We start from the raw sequence: 22,595 nt of genomic DNA, 5'->3' as shown, positions 1-22,595 counted from the left end.
TTATATATTTTGAGGATAAAAGGTATAGAGAGTGACACACATATTAAGCTGCCATTTGACGAGTGTTGACAAAGACACGTGTAGCCCCAACCCTACGAAGATAGAGACGGCCACTGGCCTGCAGCGCAGCTGATGACCCCCCTGACTTCTTGGAACATGCTCTGTATTTTACTCTTTAGTCTTCATTAGTCTCTTTCTCCGAGTAGAATTTCAGCCCCGGGGGGCGAGGGCTGAGTCCGTCTTGTCACGTTGTGTCTCTGGCAACCCGGAAGAGTGTCTGCCACAGAGTAGGCGTGTGGTCAGTATTTGTTGCGGGGCTGGGTGGACGGCTGCGCGTGTGGGCGGATGCTTTGGAGAGACAGGTGGATGTCTGGATGGGTGGGTGGTTGAGTGGGGGGCGGGCCGGAGGCCAGCCAGGCGGGGGGCCTCTCTCCCATGGCATCCTGCCCCTCAAGCCACTGCCTGTCTCCTGCCTCTTCTCTTCCAGTCCCTCCTACTGTTCAGCCGCTCCCTGGATACCAGTGGTGACTGTTGCCGTCTGGTGGCCGACGGCTGGCTGGAGCTCCAGCTTGCGGACAGTGAGAGTGCTGTCCGGCTCCTGGCGGCTTCCCTGAGGCTCCGGGCCCGCTGGGAAAGCGCCCTGGACCGCCAGCTGGCCCGCCAGGCCCAGTGGCGGCTAGAGGACAAAGATGAGGAGGAGGAGGCCCCAGTCAACCGCAGGGAGGTGGCGGCCCTGAGCAGGGAGCTGCTGCAGTTCACGGCGTCCAAGGTACCCGCCTCCTGGGCTCCTGCACCCCCATGGCCAGAGGGGCCATCAGCCATAGGGATGAAAGCTCTGGAAGGCCCAGCTTCCAGCTCATCAATATGCACACATTTGGGGGTTTTCAAACCAGAGAGGTTGATGACAAGCCCAATGTCACACAGCTGGTAAGGGGGGAGCCAGAGTTTGACCCCAGGAGCCATTCTGTTAACCCCTGCGGCCCCCATTCAACAGATGTTTATGAATACATGCTGCGTGTGTGGTGCAGGTTACCCCTCGTTAGCAGTTAAGGGCGTGCAGGGTGTGAGAGGGAAGCTGTAAGGTATCTGTCTGTTCCTAGAGGACGGACAGGAAGAATTCATACAGAGCAGATTTGAAACTGATCCCCCACCACTTAATGAGGTGGGGGCTTGAGAATTGCTCCTGGTTCTATCGCTATTACATGTTTATGGGGTGTGACCCAGTGGACCAGGGAAAGGGGAACAGGCTGACGTGCTGGAGGAGAAGGGCCAGGTGGGCAGACTTGAAGGTCAGACTTAAGGTCTGGATGTGTTCCCAGCAGCCATAAGGAGAGAATGGGTCTGCGGAAGGCGGGTGAGATGGGGGATGGGGCATCAGGGAATGTTCTAGACAAGCCTGTGGTCATGAGTATGTGAAACCGTGTTGTGATTGGCTTAAGCAATTGGCCCCCATAACTGAAAAGCCCAGGGGTGGACTTCCGGCACGGCTGGCTCCAGGTGCTCCGATCGTGTCTGCCTGAGTCTCTCTCCCCTATTTCCTGTCTCTCTTTGTTCAGGTTTCCTACAGCCTCCGGCGGCTCACAGGGCTGGAAATCCAGAACCTCTACGTGGGACCCCAGACCATCACTGCCGCCCCCAGCCTCCCTGGCCTCTTTGGCTGCTCTACCCCGTCCCCACATCCCACCAAAGGGGGCTACGCAGTCACTGACTTCCTCACCTACAGCTGCCTCACGGTGAGCACGGGCTCCACCTTGGCCCCCCATCCTCCCGCCCCTGAAAATGCGACGCCAGTGATTCCCCCCACCCTCTGCCCCCAACCACTCTCCAGCTTAGTCCAGGGATGCAGTTCCAGAAAGGGGGCCTGCCAGCCCCGAGGGGTTCTGGGAAGGTCCGAGGGTGGCAGCGGGGGGCGGTGGGGAGCCAGGCCCGACACAGCCTGCCTGTTGCAGAGCAACGCGGACCTGTACAGCGACTGTCTCCGCACCTTCTGGACCTGCCCCCACTGCGACCTGCACATGCCCCTCACGCCCTTGGAGCGCATCGCCCACGAGAGCACCTGCCCCGAGGCCCCACAGGACGGTCCCCCAGGTGAGGCTGGGGCGGTGGCGGCTGGGGCGCCTGTTTGCCCAGCTGTGCGACCGGCCTGTGGTTGTTGACTGTGCGTCTGGGCACTTGCTCGACACTCTGGGGACTCCCGATCTCAGCCGTCGGCCCCGTCTGGGGCCACGCGCGGACTCCGTCACGAGCACCCAGAGCCCTGCAGCCACCGCAGTCTCAGGTCGTGGTGTCTGTCTCTCTTTGGTCTCTGTGTCTCCGCCTGTCCGGTCGGCCTCTGTGTTCCTGTCTGTTTCTCTGTCTTTCTCTTGCCGTGTCTCTTGTCCTTTCCTCTGTCCTGCAGCTGTCTCTGCCTTGGCCACGTCCCTCCTGTTGTCAGCCAGGGGCCGCTGCGGTGCGCAGACCCGGGCACAGAGCCTGCTGCGGTGCCCCACGTGCCGCACGCTGGCGCTGGCTGGGGACATGGCCGTAGGGCCACGTGGTCCCACCCCAGGGCTCTGTTTGTCCCTTTCAGTCTCTGTCTCCGCTCGTGTCTTTCTCTGTGTCCCTCTCACCCCCTGGGACACAGAGTAAAGACTCACCTCTGTGTGTGTGTTGATCAAGGAGGGCTTCCTGGAGGACACAGCTGGGGTCCCCGGAGGCCAGGGGAGAGCCTAACCCCACCAGGTCTCTGGGATTTGGGTGGGGGTGAGAGCATGCAATGGAGCGTCCCCCTCACAGCCTCCCGCCTCCTCTCCCTTAGGGGCCGAGGAAGCTGCCCCCGAGCCCCTCCAGAAGGCATCTGCCCTGCAGAGGCCCTACCACTGCGAGGCCTGCCAGAAGGACTTCCTGTTCACACCCACGGAGATGCTGCGGCACAGGAGGCAGCATGTGTGAGCCCAGCCAGTCCTGGACCAGGGCTCCTGCCCAAGCCCCCAGCCCAGACCCGCGGGGAGGGAGCATAAATACGTGAATAAAGTCTCACCGATGGAACTTCCCTGGTGGTGCAGTGGTTAAGAATCCACCTGCCAATGCAGGGGACGCAGGTTCGAGCCCCTGTCCGGGAAGATCTCACATGCCGCGGAGCAACTAAGCCCGTGAGCCACAACTACTGAGCCTGCGCCCTAGAGCCCACGAGCCACAACTACGGAGCCCACGCGCCTAGAGCCTGTGCTCCGCAACAAGAGAAGCCACCGCAATGAGAAGCCCGCGCCCCGCAACGAAGTGTAGCCCCCGCTCGCCGCAACTAGAGAAAGCCTGCGCGCGGCAACGAAGACCCAACGCAGCCAAAAATAAATAAATTTATTTTACAAAATAAAAAGTCTGGCCCTGTTTCCTAATATTCTTTCCCCACGTCCCTGCCTTGGCCTGTCACCCCTGAAACACACAAGGGAAGCCTACCTTGTCTCTGCCAGCTTTTGGTGCTTTGCTGGCGACCTTTGGCATTTCTTGGCTTGTAGATACATCACTGCAGTCCTCCGGCTTCACGTGGCTGTCTTTTCCTTCTGGCATGTCTGCGCATGTCCAAATGTTCCCTTTTTATAAAGAACATTTTTATAAGGAACATATTTACAGTCATATTGGATGAGGGCCCACCCGATGACCTCATCTGAACTTGACCATCTGCTAAGACCCTACTTCCAAATGAGGCCACATTCACAGGTCCTGGAGTTTGGACTTCAGTATATCTCTTTGGGGGACAGAATTCCACTCATAACACCCCCCCTTTATTCCACCTTCCATGTGGCAGCCCGAGGGGCAAAGCACAAACCGACTGTCCTTCCTCTGCTCAAAGTTCTTCCAAGATAATGGAATATTATCAGCCCTAAAAAGAAATGAAGCACTGCCATGACACGGATGAACCTTGAAAATATTATGCTGAGTGAAAGAAGGCAGACACAAAAGACCTCGTATAATTCCATGTATAAGAAACGTCCAGGGCTTCCCTGGTGGCGCAGTGGTTGGGAGTCCGCCTGCCGATGCAGGGGACACGGGTTCGTGCCCCGTTCCGGGAAGATCCCACGTGCCGCGGAGCGGCTGGGCCCGTGAGCCGTGGCCGCTGAGCCTGCGCGTCCGGAGCCTGTGCTCCGCAACGGGAGAGGCCACAGCAGTGAGAGGCCCGCGTACCGCAAAAAAAAAAAAAAGAAAAAAAGAAACGTCCAGAACAGGCAAATCCACAGAGCCAGAAAGTGGATTGGTGGTTGCCTGGGGTTTGGGGTTGGGGAGGGGGAATCAGGAGTGACTGGTAAGAGGTAGAGGGTTTATTTTGGGTGTGATGGAAATGTTCTAGAACCGATTGTGGTGATGGATGCACAACTCTGTGAAGATAAAGTCATTGAACTACACACTTTAAATTGGTGAATTTTATGGTATTTGAATTCTATCTCAATAAAACTGCTATCAAACAACTTCCCTGGCTCCCCCGCGCCCTCTGGAGGGAGCCCGGCTTCATTGCCCGGCCCCATGTTCCGATGCATCGGCGCGGGATGACCCCACACTGTTGTGGACACGTAACACAAGAGGCTGCAAAGCCACACACAGAAGACACAGCCATGGACACATATAAGGAGGCCCCCAGTTATACAGACTCACTTTGCCACACGATCCCACCTAGACACACCCCCAGACCGTACCAGGTGGCCCAGTGGTCTCGCCCACCATCCCAGCCAGACACCAAGGTGCTGTCTGTCAGGGATTCTGTCAGCTGTTGAGTATGTTTATCTCGATTGGGCATTCCAGAATTGGGGAAGTTATCACAGGATGGATTCGGGGATGCCCTGGGCCCACGGTGAGGTGGACCTGAGTGGAAAAAAAACATTAGTTACCTGATCTCCGTGAGCACCCCGGCTGACTGGTTGGTTACATTGAAGTTTGGGGTCTTTGGGATTCAGCATGAGTTCAGAACCTGTGTCGGGCTGTCCCCGAAAGGTCTGATTATTTCCTTTTTCCCAGTGCCCAGTGACCCTGGTCAAAGGCTGTAGGTCCCTTTGGGGAAGATCCGTAGAAAGATTAACAGTATGAATTTTGGGCAGTGTACTGGGGTCCTTCCTCGAGGGGACCCGGCCTCCCCTCATTCCAGGGGCCTTGGGTCTGTAACCTGGCTCAAGTCTGGGGATTGATGGAGGGCCCGTGACTCTCTGGTTTTAGGATTCAGGTTAGACTTTGGTTCACTAGTCCCAGAACTCTTCCGCGTATACAGACCAAGCCAGAACTTAGTGGAGAGGACATCTATTTCCTCTCCCCAGGAGCGCCATGATCAACTCGCAGCGTCACGGTCTCTTCTGATTGCTGTTTGCGGGGCTGTCCTTTGTGGTGGCCACGCCCACCGCGTGGTGGTGGCCACGCCCACCTGGCCTGTGGCGGCTCAGTGCCGCGTCTTAGCCCCAGCCGCCCCTGGATCGGATGATTCCCCCACTGCGCTCGTTTCCCAGTTCAGGGGCGGCCACCGTGAGGTCTGGTCTGCAGAGACGAGCGGCCGTGGAGACACAACCAGGCTTTGGACACACGCAAGGTGGTCCCCAGTTATAAAGACCCACTGTCTTGTAGTCTTGGACACGCACTCACACGGAGACATACAACCTATGTATGAGGCACAGCGTGACAGCCACAGCCCTTCCTCAGTGACATACGTCCCATTCAGAAGTAGGCTCGGCGGCGGACACACTCCTGGAGGCGGCCGCTACACCGATGCCCCTCCCCACAACGGCACGTCAACCCCAGCATCCTAAATCCATGGCCTCAGCAGGCATGCAAGTGTCACCACACACACGCACATGCACCAACCCCAGTGACCACCCGGCCCTGCCATCCAGCCCCACACGGGCCACCCTGCAGACCATCAGAGTCTCCACCTCTCTGCCCCGTCCGCTCAGCAACACTCACCCGCTGCACAGGCGGCCTCAGAACTCCAGGTTCAGCTGGCTCCTCAACCAGGAAGTGGGGGAGGTATTTTTAGTTACAATTAACCTCCCTCCCAGTTTCCCTCCTCCCCCACGGCACAGCCAATTGATTTAATTAGAGAGGATTAAATGAGAGGTATTTTCAACCAGGTGGGGGAGGGGGAGAGGAGAGCTTCCCCTTCCACCACTTGCCAGTGTCCCTTTGCCAGCCAGGCCAGGTTGCAGAAATACAAAGCCCTCCGCTTGATGTAGACCTCAGGCCTTGGCCCAGCCCTGCCCCCTCCCCCATAACCCTCCCCCACCCTCCTCAAAAGTGGGGAGGCGTTGGAAGTCCTTCTTGCTGTATATCCCTCCTCCATCCCACTCCAGTCCCCCGGAGTTTGGGGAGAGACAAACTGTAATCATAGTCACCAAAACAATATGTAACTCAGAAAACAGCTGGTGATACAGGCCCTTTAGAAATCATAGAGTCTTAGAATTCTATCTTTTAAAATGAGAGGTTGTGAGGCAAGTGGTTAGCTCACAGCCTGCCTGGGCTCTAATGGGAACACCCACTCTCCAGCTCTGTGACCCGGGGCGAACGATTTCACCTCTCTGGGCCTCAGTTTCCTGATCTGGGAAATGTGGTCAGTGATCATAGCTCCTCCTGAGGCCGAGGCTTAGTGGTAAGCGTTCACCAGATTGATAGGTATAAAGCTCCTGGAACAGAGCCGGGCACAGCACGCACTAGAGAAAGGGTAAATAAATGTGTAAAAGAGCCACCTGTACTCCCAGCCCTACCCTGCTGCTGCTTTTTACGACACTGTCAGCTTCTAACAGACGAAATGATGTGCTCAGTTATTTGGATCATCGCGGGTCTTCCCCACTAGGACGTCAGCTGCCCCAGGGCAGGGTCTCGGGTTTGTTCACTCAAGTTCAGGGGCGAGCAGAGGGTGCGTGGCACAGGGCACACCCGTGGCCGGGAGGAATGAATGACGAGGGGAAGGTGGCTGAGTCTCAGAGCTATGGAATTTCTTCCTCCGCTCTCCACCTGTTTCCCAGGCACCTGCTGCGTATAGGGTGCTTGCTGTCTGAGGCCCCAGGGCACCACGGTGACAGAGAGAGACAAACTCCTGCCTTCTGGAAGTGCTGAGGTTCCAGCCAATAATGAATAGGCAAATAAGTGATGGAAAGAATTCCAGGGAGGGGGTGATGGGGGACAGGGAATGAGGTGAGAGAGAGTGGTGGACAGAGTGGGGTGCTTTGGTTTGGCTGTTCCTGTGTCTTTGCAGAGGTGACCTCTGAGCCAGGAAGGTGTCCCAGGCAAAGGGAACAGCCAGGACAGACACCCCGAAGGGGGACTGAGCTGGTCATTTTCCACAAACAAGGTCAGCCTGCTGGGGTATGTTACCATGCAGCCCAGTCACTCCTGTTGTCCCCACTGCCTGCCAGCAGAGCCCCCTTGCTGACCTGTGGCTGGCCACAGATACACAAGAGAGCCCACAAGAACTGCCCAGCTCAGCCTACTACATCAACCCGTAGATTAATGTGCTAAAAATTAATTGGCCTGTTGAACCATGAAGCTTTGCTATGGTTTGTTACACGGCAATAGCTAACTGATACATACAGAGGGCCTGAGGAGAGAGCAGGATAAAGAGCATCAATTATTATTATAATTAGTGATTCATGAGCTTCAAACTGATGAGAATTTGAATCATGGAAGAGACCCACAAACTCAGATTGGTGGCCTTTTGTTTTTAAGACTTTATGCTTAAAAAAAAAAAAGGTAGAAGACAACACAAGAGGGGGGTGGGGGAGGGGGAAAGAGGGTGGGCTGGGAGGATGAAGGGAACCACTCTAAATGTCGGATCTGGGTGACCCTCCTTCCCTGATGGCCCCAGCCCACCCCCAATCCCTTCTCTGTCCTAGGGGTGGGGGGGTACCCAGCCGCCATCTTCTGAACACCCAGGCCCAGGGTCTCAGCTCGGGTTCCAGGCAAAGGTGAGGGCAGAAGTGGGGCACAGGGCCTGGAGGCCTTGTCTTTGTCCTTGAGAGACCCTCGAGTGGGCGCTCAGGCCCCTCATGTCCCGGCAGGGCCCCAGGGAGGTAGGCATTGAGTTGGGGGGGCCATAGGAGGTGGGGTCCTGAAGCCAGAGGGCCAGGCGTCGACCAGAAGCGGGTATGAGCCTGGCAGTCACAGTCCAGAGGTTGGGGTCTGTGGAGAGGAGAGGAGAGGCCAAGTCAGGAGATGGGGAGGGGGTCTGGACCTACATCAGGCCTTCTGTGCTATCCCCACCAGCCCCACAGTGAGAGGGACACACACACACACACAGAGAGACAGAGGCAGAGAATCAGACCAGAAATGGAGGAAAAGAGACAGACAGAGATGAAAAAAAAGACAAGGAGACAGTCAAGACAAAGAAAGAGATAAAGATAAGGAGGACTTCTCTGGTGGCGCAGTGGTTAAGAATCCGCCTGCCAATGCAGGAGACACGGGTTCGAGCCCTAGTACGGGAAGATCCCACGCGGAGCAACTAAGCCCGTGTGCCACAACTACTGAGCCTGCATTCTAGAGCCCGTGAGCCAGAACTACTGAGCCCGCGTGCCACAAGCCTGCGCACCTAGAGCCTGTGCTCTGCAACAAGAAGCCACCACAATGAGAAGCCCGTGCACCGCAATGAAGAGTAGCCCCTGCTCTCTGCAACTAGAGAAAGTCCGCGTGCAGCAACAAAGACCCAATGCAGCCAAAAATAAATAATTTTTTTTTAAAAAAAAGATAAGGCGAGAGGGACAGACAGAGCAGGATAGAGAAGAGACATCGAGATAATCAGAGATGGAGACGTGGAAAGAGAAAGAATGAGAGAGACAGAAATAAAGGGAGAGACAAAGAGGAAAAGGCAGGGGTTGGGAGAGACAGAAAAGAGTGGAGAGAGAAGTGGAGGGAGAAAAGGCGGCTTGCTTGGGGAGCAGGATAAGAAGCTCCCTCCCTCCATCACTCCTGGTCCCAGGGGTCCCCTGACTCTGGACCAGGGCTCACCTGTCTGCAGTTGGTCAGGGCAGAGCTGAGACCACAACAGACCTGCCGGGCACTGAAGAAACCTCTCCTCCCAGGCTCAGGCTTCCAGTGCTCTCCAAGCCTAAGCCCTTGCAGGTCTCCACTCTCATCTCCCAGCCTTTCTGTGGGCCCTGATTTCATTACTCACCCATTTGACTCACCAGCCTCAGCCCAGCCCAGTCCCTTTGTATGTACATGTGTGTGTAGTGAGGACTGTCTCATAGCCTTTGCATATACTGTTCCTTGCGTTCCTGTCTCACTCCTCTTATTCTCCTGGTCTCAGCTCCAAAGTGCCCTCCTCCAGGAAGTCCTCCCTGAACCCCCCAGCCTGGGCCCGATGCCCCCTCTGGGTTCTTCCAGGTCTTGGGTTCCCTCCTCCCAGCCCTGCCCACTGTAGGTCATTACTGTCTGGGGACAGATCTGTCTCCCCCGCTGGATTGTGAGCCCCATGGGAACAGGGCTGGGCTGTCATGGTCACTGCTGTGTCCCCATCACCACCCAGCACAGGGCTGGGCACACAGTTGCTCAGGGAATGTGTATGGAATGAATGAATGAATAGATGCCAAACCAAGGAGTTTGGACCTCATCCAATGGGCACTAGGGAGCCACAGAAGGGTTTTAATCCAAGGAGAGTCAAGATCTGATCTGTGCTTTAGAAACTCCAGGCAGCCTCTCAACCCTGGGTGTTTGTACATGCTGTTCTCTCTGCTTTTCTAAGCTGAGTGAACCTGCACAAATGAACTCTTCTCTCCGAGCCTCAGTTGCCTTATCTGTAAAATGAAACTAATAAGAGCTTCTCTCTTTGGGGGTTATTGTAAAGACTGAGAAGATGCTCTAGACTTCAGCCCTGGGAGGGTAAAAGAATGCACCCTGCGACCTTGCTCTCAACCTTCTGCCCACCGGTCTCCTATTCATCCTTCAATGCCCTACCCAGAAGCCACTTCTTCTACAAAGTCTTCCCTGATACCTCAGAGATAGCTGATGATAGCTGTGTTTTATTGTTTGAACTGTTAGACTAGATTGCCATTGGTTTCTGATGTCCACTTCCTCATGAGCCCAGCATCTTCTCAAGAGCTGGACCCTACCTGAGGCATGTCAATATATGTTTGGAAGTGTACGTAATACGTGGATGGGTGGATGAATGGGTGGGTAGGTGGGTGGGTGAATGCATGGGTAAGCTGACAAGTGGGTGGACATGTGGGTGGGTGGATCGATGTGGAGGTGGGTGAATGAGTGGGTAGATGTATCTTCTGATGGATGAAGGGTGGTGGATACGTACACGGGTGGATCCATGGGCAGGCAGGTAGGTAGGTAGGTGGATGAATGCATGAATAAGAGGGTGGATGTGTCGGGGGTGGATCAGTTTGGAGGTGGATGGATGAGTGGACAGGTGGGCGGAGAGATGAATGAATGAGTGGGTGAATGTCTGTTTGGATGGATGGTGGGTTTGTGGGATGGATAAATATATGTAGGGGTGAATTGACGGAAGGATGGATGAACTGGAGAATGCTCAGTCCAGGGGCGCAGGCTGACCCTGCTCTGGGTGGGCTCACTGTTGGAGTCTGGAGGTCTTACGAAGGGTTGAGAATAGCACGATCTCCAACCCAGTGCCCCTAGACCTAGGACACTCACATTTCTCCTGACTCCAGCCTCTATAAATAATGCCACTCTCCTTCTAAGTTCAAACTCATCCCCATTGATCCTGGAAGACAAAAGAGGAGTGTTAGTGGTCTTCACCAGACACCCCCATAGGCCCCACTCCCCCTTCCTTCCCAGGGGACTCCTCTATCAGGACAAACTGGGTCCTCCTTTAAGAGGTGCTGGTCCTTTAAGGAAAAGTGGAGCTTTCCAATGGGTGGTTGAAGCCTGGGAGAAGCAAACTCTGGGAGGAAAGGTGGGGGACCGGGAAATCTGCATTTGCATCCCGACTCCCCTCTTAAGCAAATGAAGCAAGGTATTTTTCAAGAACTTAGTCCCAGAGGGTGGGGCACATTGTTTGGAGGAGGGGCCTGGAGTGCTGGGGGTGTGGCTTAGTTCGGGGGCGGGGCTTACCTGGGGGCCTGACAGTCACTTGCGGCTGAGTCTCCGTGTAGCCCCCCATGGGCTGGCCCTCTGGGCTGAAGGCTGCACCCTGCCCTGCTAGGGGAGTTGACGGGTGCAGGCTGAGCCCCAGGATGCCTGGTTCAGGCTTTGATACTCCCCCAGGAACACTAGGCCCTCTCTTCCCACCTTCTCTCTGTACCTGTGCGGTTGGATTGATCGATCATCGGTTGCACGATGCGTCTCCGGGCATTAATGAACCTGGGAGGGGGTCATGGAAACGGAGGAGGGTGCAAAGAGGGAGTAGAAGAGAGGCAGAAATGAATACACAGGGACAGAGGGAGAGCAGGCAAGAGCGGACGGACACAGGGGCGGCAAAGCAGAGGCAGGAAGAAGAGAGGCTCCGAGGGGCTCTGGGGCCTCCGTCAGCACCGCGGACAGCGCCCGGCCTCCCACCCCGGGCCGGCCCACGGACCGCCCAGGCCTCCCGTGTCACTCACCAGTTGTTGACCTGTAGGATGGTGAGCCCCGTGTCCTGCGACAGCTGTTTCTTCTGTTCCTCTGAGGGGTACGGGTGCTGTGGCCACCAGCAAGAGTCACCCTGCTTGCCTGGCTGCCCTCTGATCCCAAGGGTCCCGGGGAGTTGGTGAGCCCAGGCTGAGGCCAGGCCAGGAGAGACGGCGGCGTGTCTGAGCTCCTCCGTGCTCCCCGGGGCCCAGTGGAGGGAGGCAGAGCCAAGCTTCGGGCAATTACACCGGTGGGTGTCCCCCCGCCTCTTCCAGCAGTTAGAGGCGAGTTGGCCAGCTCTCATCGGGGAGGTGGAGCTGGGGGAGGGGGGTACTGGGGGAACTCCACCGCCCTGGAGAAAGGAGGCCAAGCCCAGCACCAGCCCCCTCTGAGTCCGTTAGGTCCTTGTGCGTGTCTCTCCCCGTCCCGATCTCTATCTTCCTCTGTGTCTGTCTGTCTCTCTCCCCCAATGTGACTCAGTCTCCCCCTGTGTCTCTCTTGCTCTGACTCAACGCTCTCCATCACTCCCCATCTCCATCTTTGTTTCGGCCTCTCCCTGTCTGTCCTCCTGTCTCCTTGAGGCAGGGTGGCTGGCTTGGTGATGAAGGCCACACCGCCTGCATTTGAACACACTTCTGGCTGTGAGACCTCCGGGCCTCAGTCTCCTCATCTGCGAAATGGAGCTAATAGCATCCCTGTCCTCACCGGGTATGTTTGGCTGGATGGTGCGTGACTGATGGGTGGGTGACTGGATGGGAGGGTCGGGGGTGGGGGAGAGGACTGAAGGCGTCCAGAGCCCTTCGTGGCACCTGGCGCACACGTAGTGCTCAGGGACGTTTGCTCTTGTCGAGCCCCATCTGCTTGAGATTTTCCCTCAATATTTCCCTGCTGCCTCAGTCTCCCGTCTCTGGGTCTCTCTCCGGGCCTCAGTTTCTGTGTAGCCATCCTTCTCCATCTCTCTCTCTCGCTGCCCACCCCGCACCGGGGCCCCAGGGCTCTCACCGAGAGGTGCTGGAACAGCCAGGCTCTCATGATGTTGGTGGCCACCTTGGGGAAGATCCCTCTCTTCTTGTTTTTCCGCCGTTCCTGGTCCAGCTCCTCGTCCTCTCCCCCAGAACTGGGAGAGGCCACGTTTGTGTCTAGCCCATCTCCTGAGCAGGGAGAGGCGTGCTGTGCTGTGGACGGGAAAGGTGGGGGACCAGAGGGACCCAGAACCCTCCCCCAAGGCACCACCCCACACCCCAGTCATCCTTGCCCCTCTGGAAGTCCTACCTGCGGTCTAACTTCAATCCTCAGACGGACTCCCACCTTTCCCCTCCGCCTCTCAAGCCTCTCACCTTGGTCACTGGAGTTGTCACCACTCTGGGAGGCCAGGCCCCCGCTGGATGGACCCGGGGTCCCCAAATGTACAGACCCGCTGTCTTCATGGTCTCTAATCCATACAGTATTCTGCAAAACAGGAGTTGGAAGTCAGTGCCAAGGCTTGGGGTATAATACACTACAGTGGCTAAGACCACGGGCTCTGGAGCTGGGAGTCCTGAGTGTGAAGACTGTGTCTGCCTCTTTCCTGGCTGTGTGACCTTGGGCAAGTCACTTCACCTCTCTGTGCCTCAGTTTCCTCAACTGCAAAAATGGAGGATAGCAACCATCCCCCCCCCGCCCCTCACAGAGTGTGGTAAGGATTCAATGAGTTAATTTACGTGAAGGCACACAGCAATCACTCGGGGAAGATGAGCTCGTCCAGATCCCTGGCACCTTATCAGAAATCCCTGGAAGCCAGCGCTCTTTCAAAATTCAAAACTTTTCACGTCTTTAGGCAGTGAATCAGTGCACACGCCACGTACCTCCTAACACCTCCACAGTGTCTGGGGCATAACCTCGTCATCAAACTCGTTAACATTTCTGCAGCAAAATGGATGAATATTCAACTAAGTGGAATAAATAAAGGCTATAAATAGCCTCTCATTAGCTCAGGTCAGATTTTGCTGCCAAATGAGTTTGCACTAAACTTACGGGGGAAGAAAACACCAACTTTTAGTTTTCAGAGGTTTGGGGGTCTCCACATTGCAGATCAGGGAGTCGGGGGTTGTATTTTCTTTATCCAAAGTCCTACACACTTTGAGGGACTTGACAATGTATTGAATTCACCCCCTGCCCCAGCTCTGTGTCCCAGGAGGCCCAGCCACCTGTACAGATACATCACGTCTTTGTCATTTGGTTTAAGGTTCCTCACTTGTTGGGAGGCAGATTGGGTGGAAGGCAACAGCCACCTGCTGAGCCCTGGGGTACAGCCCTGCCCCCTGCTTTGTAATTAGTCCCCCACCCCTGCAAAGGACCCGGTGTGGACGCATCATTTGTGTCCTTCTAGGGCTCAGCCCGAGACACGGCACCTTAGAGAAGTTTTCTCGGGGCTCAGAATATCTGTGTGGAATTTAGAGTTAGAGGGCATTGGGGATGGGCTGTGTGCAAACGACAGAATCAGTAGGTCTGGAGGCTTTTGAGCATTGCTGGAATCGTCACCCTGCCCTGCCGGCACTGGATCTGACCGGATGAGCGCCCGCGTCAGGGTACCTGAGGCTGTCCTGAGACTGTCCCGCGGCATGTGAGTGTGAATGTGCCTACGTCCGAGCCTGACCAGGCAAGGCTGTCCCTGGAGGAGAGGCGTCACACGGGCAGAGCTAAGACACGCAGCCGTATTTGAGCATGGCTGTGTCACCGTCTCAACCGGCCAGGTGGCTATATCTGACACATGCGAGGCTACATTTATTTTTTTCTAAGCTTGTGGCTGTAGCTCTCGGGGTTGGCGTCCTGTCTGGGAGACAGTGTGTGGTTCTCCCGAGTCCTGCAGGAGCGGGCAGGCAGCTCCGTGATTCTTCGGCGGGGGACGATGGCCACAGGGGTGTGTTGGCAGCTGTGTGAAGATACAGGTCATGGCCATGCCGCCAAGGGGGTTGTAACTGATCAGCACACGCACACGATGCGTTACCGAGCAGGTGCACAGTACGCATCGTGGGCCAGAGCGTCCTTGAGGCTCATCTGTGACTGCTGTGCGCGCATGCTCGAGTCTGCATGGTTGGGGTGCGGCCACGTGCCTGTACTCGGGTGCGGGTGTCAGGTTGTATAATGGCTGTGTTGATAGTGGGACCGCCTTGTGGGTATGGACCTCCCTGGGATCCGCACAGCTGTTGTGTGATTGTTGCCTGGGTGCCTACGTCTATGAAACTACCGTCTGATTGTATCTGAGACTGAATGAATCTGGGGCCACGTGGCCATTGAGTGGCAAGGTGTGGGCCCACACCTACAGCAGTCCAGCTGTTAAGAGGTTAGGGTAGGACTTCCCTGGTGGCGCAGTGGTTGAGAATCCGCCTGCCGATGCAGGGGACACGGGTTCGTGCCCCGGTCCGGGAAGATCCCACGTGCCGCGGAGCAACTAGGCCCGTGTGCCACAACTACTGAGCCCGCGCGCCTAGAGCCCATGAACCACAACTACTGAAGTCCGCGCGCCTAGAGCCCGTGCTCCGTAACAAGAGAAGCCACCGCAGTGAGAAGCCCGCGCACCGCAACGAAGAACAGCCCCCGCTCGCCGCAACTAGAGAAAGCCCGCGCGCCGCAACAAAGACCCAATGCAGCCAAAAATAAAGAAATAAATTTATAAAAAAGAAAAAGAGGTTAGGGCAGCATGTGCATGTGTGTGCGTGTGTGTGTGCGTGTGTGTGTGTGTGTGTGTGTGTGTGCAGGCACTCTTGTCGCTCTGGTCTAAGTGTGGCTGTAGCTGAGTTTATGTCGTAGGATCTGGGGCCATTTGGCTCCATCTCCAGCTGGGTGGCTGTTATGTTGTTGAGGTGTGTGTACTGCACACACTCACACACTCACACTCTAGAACGACAACATCTCAATCAGGCTGTGTGATCTATGATGCTATCATGCCGTCGGGCTGTGAGTGTTTACGTGTGTGGCGTACGCTATCACCTGACTGTGAGTGTCACGGGTTTTGTGGCTGTTTGTGAACCTATGTGGGTGTAGCCAAGTCTATGTGTGGTATCTTCAGGTGCTGGGGTGTATATGTGTGCTGTCATCCAGCTGTATTGCAGTCTGTGTAGCTGTTGCATAGTTGGTGCGTGTCCTGTGGTCAGGCCATGTCTGACTGTGGCTGTCTGAGGCTGTGTGGTGTGTTGCGTGTGCCCTGATGCTGGGACCCAGCTCTCTGGGCGTGCCTTTGGCTCCAGGGCAATGCCTGTTGCCCCGTCCCGGGGCCCACCTGATCTGGGAGGCTCGGGCAGGAGGCCGGGTAGTCATCGAGGTCCTCCTTGCAGCCGCCGTCCCGATCCTCGATGACCAGGTCTATGGGCATCTTTCCCTTGAGGCAGGTGATGTAGCGGTGACAGAAGTTGTCGCACAGGTCGTGGACCTGAGGGGGCACCGGGGTACTGGGGGGGCCACCCGGGGGCCAGGGCTGGGGTGTACGGGGATGGGGGTGGCCTTCTGCCCCAACTCTGGTGGGGAGAGAGCCTGAAGGAGGGGTGCAGGGGGCAAGAAGGGAAGGGGTGGGGGGCAAGGGAGGGCGTGAGGGAAGTGAGAAGCACTCACCTTCTCCAGCTCCAGCAGGTGGAAGCGTAGCACTTGAATGGCCTGTATCATCTGGAAACAGAGACACAAGAGGGGAGGGAGAGGGGGAGCGAGGGAGCCATACAGAGAAGAAGGAAGAGGAGGAGGTGAAAAAAGAGAAGAAGAAGAGGGGGGGAGGAGGAAGAAGAAGAGAGAGAAACAGAAAAAGTGCATTGGATGACAAACAGAAAAAGAGTGCAAAGAGAGACAGAGGCAAAATGACAGGGGCAGAGAGAAATAGAGAACAGAGATGGAGACCCAGAATTAAGGAACAAGGGAGTGTGAGATTGAGATCAGAAACAAAGAAAGAGAAGCAAGAGGTGCAAGAGACAGAAGAGGATCCATCACAAGAGGAGTGAGCTCAGGTGAGAGCTCTAATAAGAACACCACATCCTTTGCCTGCTTGCCCTTGGATCCATTTCCCACCCTTCACCTGAAAACTACATTTCCCAGAGCCCTTTGCCAAAGGGTTCAGCCAATAGGAAGATCTGGTGGGAGCTGGAAAGCAAAAGGAAGGGAGAAGCCGGGGTATTTCTCCCTATCCCTCTCCTCCTCTTCCCTTTCTCTCTCTTCTCTCTCCTCTCCTCTCTCCTTTACAGCTAACTGCTTTTATTCATTTTGGTGTGAGTCCTGTTCTGACTGATAGAACAGCGAACACTTAATGAGTCCCCATTCAGTGCCAGGCATTGTGTTACATGCTTGACTCTCTTTAACTCATTACACACTCACAACAGCCCTACAAGATAGAAATTATTACTAGCTACACTGTACAGATGAGGAAAACGGGTCCCAGGGAGATGGAACTACTTGCCCTGGTTCTTAGAACTAGTAAGTAAGTGTAGAGCTGGGATGCGAACTCAGGCCATCGAGCCCCTGTTCTCAAACTCTAGGCTACACTGCATTGCAAATGGGCAACAATTATCACTATCTGAGGACGTGGGCCAGGTGGTCTCCTCTTTGCTCCCACAACCAATCCCAGGGCTATGGAGGGTGGAACAGGAGACCCCCTTGGAGGAGGAGGAGCTGGGGAGGGCCCAGGTCTCACCAGATTGTCCAGCTCCGGGTTGGAGGAGAAGAGAGGCCTCTCGGAGCGGACCTGGGAGAAAGAGAGAGGCCGGGGAGGGCACATCCTGCCTCCTGCCCACCCCACTTCACTGGTTCTCCTGGAGCACAGCGGATGCCGGGTGCCCACCTGCTTGGCAAAGGCTGCAATGTCCTCATTGAAGGAATCGGAGGAGCATACGTCACTGCCTGGGGGTGTGCCCAGCCCAGTCCCAGCCCCATCACGGGGAGAACACGTGGCCAATTCACATTTCTCAAAGACCAGGGCCAGCAGCGGGAAGAGCGGGTGTCTGGGGAAAGCAGGAGAGGTGAGAGTTCATGAGGGGAGGGCAGGGGGGCTGGGAAGTATGGCGCAACCGGGAGGTGGACAGGAGACCCAGAGGGAAGAGGTGGAGAGACAGAGACAGAGTGAGACAGAGTCAGAGAAGAGAAACATATCCAGAGAGACAAAGAAACAGGGCAGGAGGCCCTTAGCCTTGTCCCCACTCACCCGTAGATCTCATCCTTCTCCCTCCTCAGGCCATCACTATCCAAGCCCAGGGGCGGGGGCTGGGGAGGCCGGTGGGGGCCGTAGGGCCCGGGGGCTCTCGGTGCCGAGGGCACCGCCTCCGAGAAGCCAGCCAGGGCTGCAGTGCTGTCCACGATGCCGGGGTAGTGGGGTAGCTCATCGTACTGGGTGGGGGGAGGGGAGAGGGGAAGAGCCCCAGGGAGGTGTCAGCACCGACGAGAAACCTCCCTACCCTCGCACCCAGGAAATGCCCCCTCCTTGCCCCAGTCACCTGCCCCACCGTCCCCAAGTGTCCCAGCCTTGCTCCCTCAGGCCCCCCGATGTCCCAAGGAGCTGTCTGGGTGGGACTGAAGGCCCTGTCCTCAAGCCTTCCCTTGGGCCCGTGGACTGTGACAAATGTCCCGTCAGAGACTCCCAGTGTGGGGGCAGGAAGGTCCAGGGGAGAGAGACTGACCCAGGTCTTGGATCTGAGGGTCAGGGTTGCGGGGTCAGGGATTGGCTGGCTGGTAACTGCCAGCTTCTCACAGAGAGTTGGGGGGAGAGAGATTCAGAGAGAGGGAGAGACATGTGAGAGAAGAGACTGGGAGGGAGATGCAAGAGAAAGACAGAGGGAAGGAGAGATTAGAGGGAGAGAGAGAGAGAGGGAGGGAGAGAAATGGTGAGAGAGACAAAAAAGGTGGAGAAAGAGACAAGAGATAAAGAGAGATGAAGAGTCAGAGAGAAGAGCAGAGAGGGAGAGAGATACACACAGAGAGAAGATACAGGAGAAACAGGCAAAGGGAGACGGGGGGCAGAGAGAGAGAGAGCGAGAGACAGAGACAGAGAGACAGAGAAGGGGAGAGAGAGGAGGGGAGAGAGATTGATTCTCGTCCATGGGCACTGCGCATCAAAGCAGTGCAATGTTTGTACACAAATGTACGCATACAGTCTCCCCCGCTGCAATTTCATTTCACAGATGAATATGCACGTCTGAGTGCATCTTGTCACCCTGCACTCCCCATGTGGACCCACCACACACACACACACACACACACACACACACACACACACAGCCAAAAGCCAGGCGCAGGAATGAATGAGTGAGTGAATGAATCAATGCATGAGACATTTAGCACAGTGCCTCGCGCACATTCAATAAACACTTGTTGAACCAAAGTATAACCCGGCTCAACCACACAAACGCACTTGTGCCAACAGCCCCAAAGAGAAATCACGTGTGAGATTTCTGTGTCCTCTCGTCACAGAAGCACACGCCCCGGTGAAGCCAGGGGACCTTTAAGTCACCCACGTCCGATCCTTTCCTCGGAGATGAAGAAACTGAGGTTCAAAGAGGCAAAGGGACTGGAGAGAGAGGAGCACCAGTGTTCCTGCCATCGCGGGTGTGTGCACGGAGGGCTGAGTGTGTGTGTGTGTCTTTTCTTTTCCTTTTCTCCTAACTTCTCCTGAGCACTGAAGTTGAATGCAACCGCCCTCCACTGCTCAACGCACATCTTGGGATGTCCTCGAACCCTGCGGTATTCCTGCCCCACCTCCACCCCCAAAGGTGCCTGCTCACCTCTTCGCCTGTCTCTCCAACCCCAGGAGAGCGAAAGAGAGTCCCTTGGTCCAGCCTGGTGAGACCCACCTCTCCCAGCACTGTGCCCACACCTAACCCTCTGGAGGGCTTGGAACAAAAGTAGACCAGGGAGAAGGATGGGGGAGGGACGAAAAAGAAGGGGGTGGGTAGGATAAAGGGCCTGAGATGGAGGGGAGACCAGGGGCAGAGAGGGGAGACTGAGGGGCAGAGACAGGGGAGAGCCGGGGTTAGGAAGAGGGGAGATTCAGGGGCAGGGAGAGGGGAGGCAGAGAAAGAGATGGTGGAGAGAGCAGGATGGGCTGATGGGGGCCAGAGCTCCCCAGGGAGGAGATGGAAGGATGGGGCGTGCGACCACCGGCCGGGGCACAGGATCGCCCGCCCTCAGACCTACCCTCCGGGCCATGGGCTGATGCCGGCGGCAGCTCCCGGGTCCCTCCAGGGCCTAGCCGGCGGGGAGGGCGCAGCCAGGGGCAGCGGCCCCAGATGGCCCGCGGTGCCGACGCCAGGGGGTGGGGCAGGAGGCTGGGCGCCCGGCCCCCCCACCCCCACCGCCGTCAGCGGCAGCCGCCGGGCCGTGCAGAGGCTCCGAGCATGGACCCCCAGCCTCCTGCCCCCGCGGGGGTCACAGCTAGGGGCTCCTGCCAGCGAGGGCAGGGGCGAGAAGGCGGGGGAGGGCCGCCCGAGGCCCCCTCCCCGAGGCCCCCAGTCCCTCCCCCGGGTCCTTGGAGGATGGAACCAGCCCGAGATCCACAGACCGAGAGGCGGGGCAGAGGGGGGCGCGAGGGGGCCCGGCCCGGCGGGCGGGCGGCGGGCGGCGGCTCCCAGCGCGGTGCGGGGTCCCGGCGTTGGCGGGCCGGAGGGATGCTGGCGGCTCCGTCTCTCCCTCTCTCCCCCTCTCCCCCTCTCCCGGTCTCTCCCTCTCTCTGTGGTCACATCCGGAAGTTCCACAGCGGAGATGCTTAACCCACTGTCCGCCGGCGGCTCGGCCGCTGGCGGGGCGGGGCGGGGCGGGGCGGGAGCGTCCGGAGGCCCCTCCCCTCCCCTCGCCCTCCCGCCTCCCGGCGGCCGCGCGCGGGGGCGGTTTTTCGCCTCGGCGTCTCGCAGCGTCTGCTCTGCCTCGGTCCCCACCCCTCCTGCCTTCCTCTCTCCACGTCGCGCGCTCTCCTCCCACCGCGCTCGGCTCTTCTCCGCCTCTCCCCGCCCCGGCCGCCCCAGGTCCCTGTCTCTCTCTCTCCCCGCTTTCCTCCTCCTTTCCACCCGACCCCGTCTCTCTCTCTCTCCATCTCCCTGCTTCCCTCTTTTCTCTAGGTCTTCAAGTTTCTCTCTCTCCATTTCTTTCTCTCTCTTTTCTCTCTGTCTCTGTGTCTGTGTCTCTCTCCCATCTCTGCACCCCACATCTCTGCCCCTCTCCTGGCCGCCCGCGCTCCCGCTCAGGCCCTCTGATCAGGCCTTCTCCCCCTCACCCTTTCCCTGTTCTCTCTCTCTGACTGGGAGACAGCTCAGAGGAGAACCAGAGGCTGGAAGTAACCGAACCCTATGTTGTACTTTCTATTCCTGCTCCAGCGGCCCCCCCACAACTTCCCACCCCGGGAGACAAGGACACTTGTGCGCTTGCCTGAAAGCATCTGTCTGTGTGTGTGTGTCCCCAGCTGTGTCTGTCTGTGTGTCTGGTTGTTGGATCATGCCTGGTGCGGGTGTGTTGTTTCTGTTTCTGAATATAGTGGGTGTGTAACTGGGGTGTGTGCGCGCGCATGCGCGCACATGCCTGGAACTATCACTCTCCCCCTCTGCCAATTTTTCACCTTTGCCTTTTGGAAGTTTCTTAGCCTGATACCCGCTCAACAGCTCTCAGGGAATTTGTGATGGAATCTCCAAAATTGAGGGTAAACGATGTGCCTGGTTACACATCTGCTGGAGAGCAGGTTCACAGCTTTGATCTGATTCCTGGAGGAGCCTGGGACCCAGGCAGCCTTTGAAACTGGTGTTCTAATTAAAGAAAGATTTCTGCAACAAAAGTTTATTGAGTGCCTCCTGTGTGTTGCGTGACGTTCTGGAGATGTAGCGGAGAACAAAAGACAACCGTTCCTGGCCTCCCGGTGCTCACATGCTACTGGGGATGGTGTGGGGGAGAGAGATTAGTCCGGTAAATAAATGTGTAAGTATAAAATCATGCCTGGAGGTGATAAGTGCTCTGAGATGAAACAGAATAAGGACAGGGGGATGACAAAAGCTGGACAGGGCAAGTTCTCAGAGGAGGTGACATCTGAGCAGAGACCTGAAGAAGGGGAGGGAGGGAGCCACACGGATATCTGGGGAAGATCATTCCAGGCAGAGGAATGGCAGGTGCAAAGGCCCTGGGGCAGGAATGTTTTGGAGGCCATCGAGGGCAGGAGAGGGCATGGGCTTGGGTGGAGGGAGGTTGAGACCCCTGGGATTCATTCTCTTACTGACTTTTCTACAGTAGTGTCTTTAGCCTCTGGTGGCCTCAGATTCCCGAGGGGATGTATAAGTGGGTATCAAGAGGCCTATGAACTCTCTCAGGTTGCCTGGCAAATTATGCTCTTGGTGCTTATGTGTTTTTTTAGGGAGATGGCCCATAGTTTTCATCCTATGATCAAAAAGGATACTTGACCCCCCAAAAGTTACAAGCCATCACCCCAGAGTAAGAGCTCCAGAGAGAAATGAGACAGAGATCCAGAGAGAAAGGGACAGAAATTGGAGGAGGGGACAAAGACCCAGAGAAAGGAGGGCAGAGATGGGAGGGGGAGACAGAGTCTCTAGAGAGAGAAGAGGGTTGAGAGGGCAGGCTGCAAGCCGTACACCCACCCCTGCTGGGCTCTCTAAGGATATTTTTATGACCCTCATAAACAGCTCCACCTCTGCCACACCCTGCTGCGCTTACCTCCTCCCAGCTTGTGGAGATTAAACCAAACCACCCAGGCCAGGGAAGGGGGTGAGAGAGCCGGAGCTACAGCATGAAGGACTGAGTTTAGGACAGCAGCAGCACTTCCCAGAGGGAGAGGGCAAGTTGGAGGGCTCTGGCCGAGGGCAAGGATGATGGCCCTGCTCCCCCCGGGTCCGGGGAAGGCCGTTCCTCGTCCACCCAGGATTCGGCTTCACCTCCAGCCCCCGCCCCCATCTCTGTCTCTCCCTGGATCTCTTTCTCGACGGCCCTCACTCTCTCTGTCTCATCCAGGATCTCCATCCCTGTCTTTCTCTGTGTCCCTGACTCTTGTCCTCTGAACCCCCCTCGGCACACCACCAACCTTCCTTCCCGGCTATCCCTGGGTCTCCTCCGGGAATCTGGGGTCCAGACCCACCTCAGACCAA

At 56.8% G+C, this 22,595-nt stretch overlaps 2 protein-coding genes across 11 annotated transcripts in view; one reads left to right on the top strand and one right to left on the bottom strand.

Annotated features, from left to right (window-relative positions):
• DHX34 (DExH-box helicase 34) overlaps positions 1 to 3,355 on the top strand; it is a 54,778-nt gene extending 51,423 nt beyond the window's left edge. For all 4 annotated transcript variants that reach the window (XM_059045736.2, XM_067018429.1, XM_067018430.1 and 1 more), the window contains 4 exons: positions 488 to 769; positions 1,557 to 1,733; positions 1,950 to 2,088; positions 2,798 to 3,355. In XM_059045736.2, the coding sequence (XP_058901719.1) occupies positions 488 to 769; positions 1,557 to 1,733; positions 1,950 to 2,088; positions 2,798 to 2,931 (732 nt within the window). In that variant the 3' untranslated portion in view covers positions 2,932 to 3,355. The remainder of the gene's footprint in view (positions 1 to 487; positions 770 to 1,556; positions 1,734 to 1,949; positions 2,089 to 2,797) is intronic.
• A 4,297-nt stretch (positions 3,356 to 7,652) lies between these two features.
• MEIS3 (Meis homeobox 3) lies at positions 7,653 to 19,769 on the bottom strand. Of its 7 annotated transcripts, none has more exons than XM_067020406.1 (13): positions 19,657 to 19,769; positions 17,672 to 17,853; positions 17,312 to 17,471; positions 17,165 to 17,215; positions 16,102 to 16,152; positions 15,773 to 15,922; positions 12,852 to 12,963; positions 12,517 to 12,689; positions 11,508 to 11,584; positions 11,210 to 11,268; positions 11,020 to 11,106; positions 10,600 to 10,669; positions 7,653 to 8,127 (listed from the first exon to the last, which is right to left on the bottom strand). In XM_067020406.1, the coding sequence occupies exons 1-12, from the start codon at positions 19,666 to 19,668 to the stop codon at positions 10,620 to 10,622; spliced, it is 1,164 nt and encodes a 387-aa protein (XP_066876507.1). In that variant the 5' UTR covers positions 19,669 to 19,769; the 3' UTR covers positions 7,653 to 8,127; positions 10,600 to 10,619. The 7 variants fall into 7 exon arrangements, with proteins under 7 accessions (XP_066876507.1, XP_066876508.1, XP_058901750.1 ...); XM_067020407.1 differs by having other exon boundaries at positions 11,020 to 11,103; XM_059045767.2 differs by having other exon boundaries at positions 12,517 to 12,665.
• Between the last annotated feature and the right edge of the window lie 2,826 nt (positions 19,770 to 22,595).

Source organism: Kogia breviceps, chromosome 18 (genome assembly GCF_026419965.1).
Source record: "Kogia breviceps isolate mKogBre1 chromosome 18, mKogBre1 haplotype 1, whole genome shotgun sequence".
Classification (NCBI taxonomy): Eukaryota; Metazoa; Chordata; class Mammalia; order Artiodactyla; family Physeteridae; genus Kogia; species Kogia breviceps.
The sequence above is the reverse complement of the archived record's forward strand: the minus strand, read 5'-3'. Positions and strand labels throughout refer to the sequence as shown.

What these genes read in the sequence shown, in the direction of transcription:
- MEIS3 (XM_067020406.1), bottom strand. An exon ending in GAGAAGGATGAGATCTACGG is followed by an intron (nt 17,472 to 17,671) that starts GTGAGTGGGGAC and finishes TGCTTTCCCCAG; the next exon opens with ACACCCGCTCTTCCCGCTGC. An exon ending in AGTGACTGTCAGGCCCCCAG is followed by an intron (nt 10,670 to 11,019) that starts GTAAGCCCCGCC and finishes TTTGTCTTCCAG; the next exon opens with GATCAATGGGGATGAGTTTG.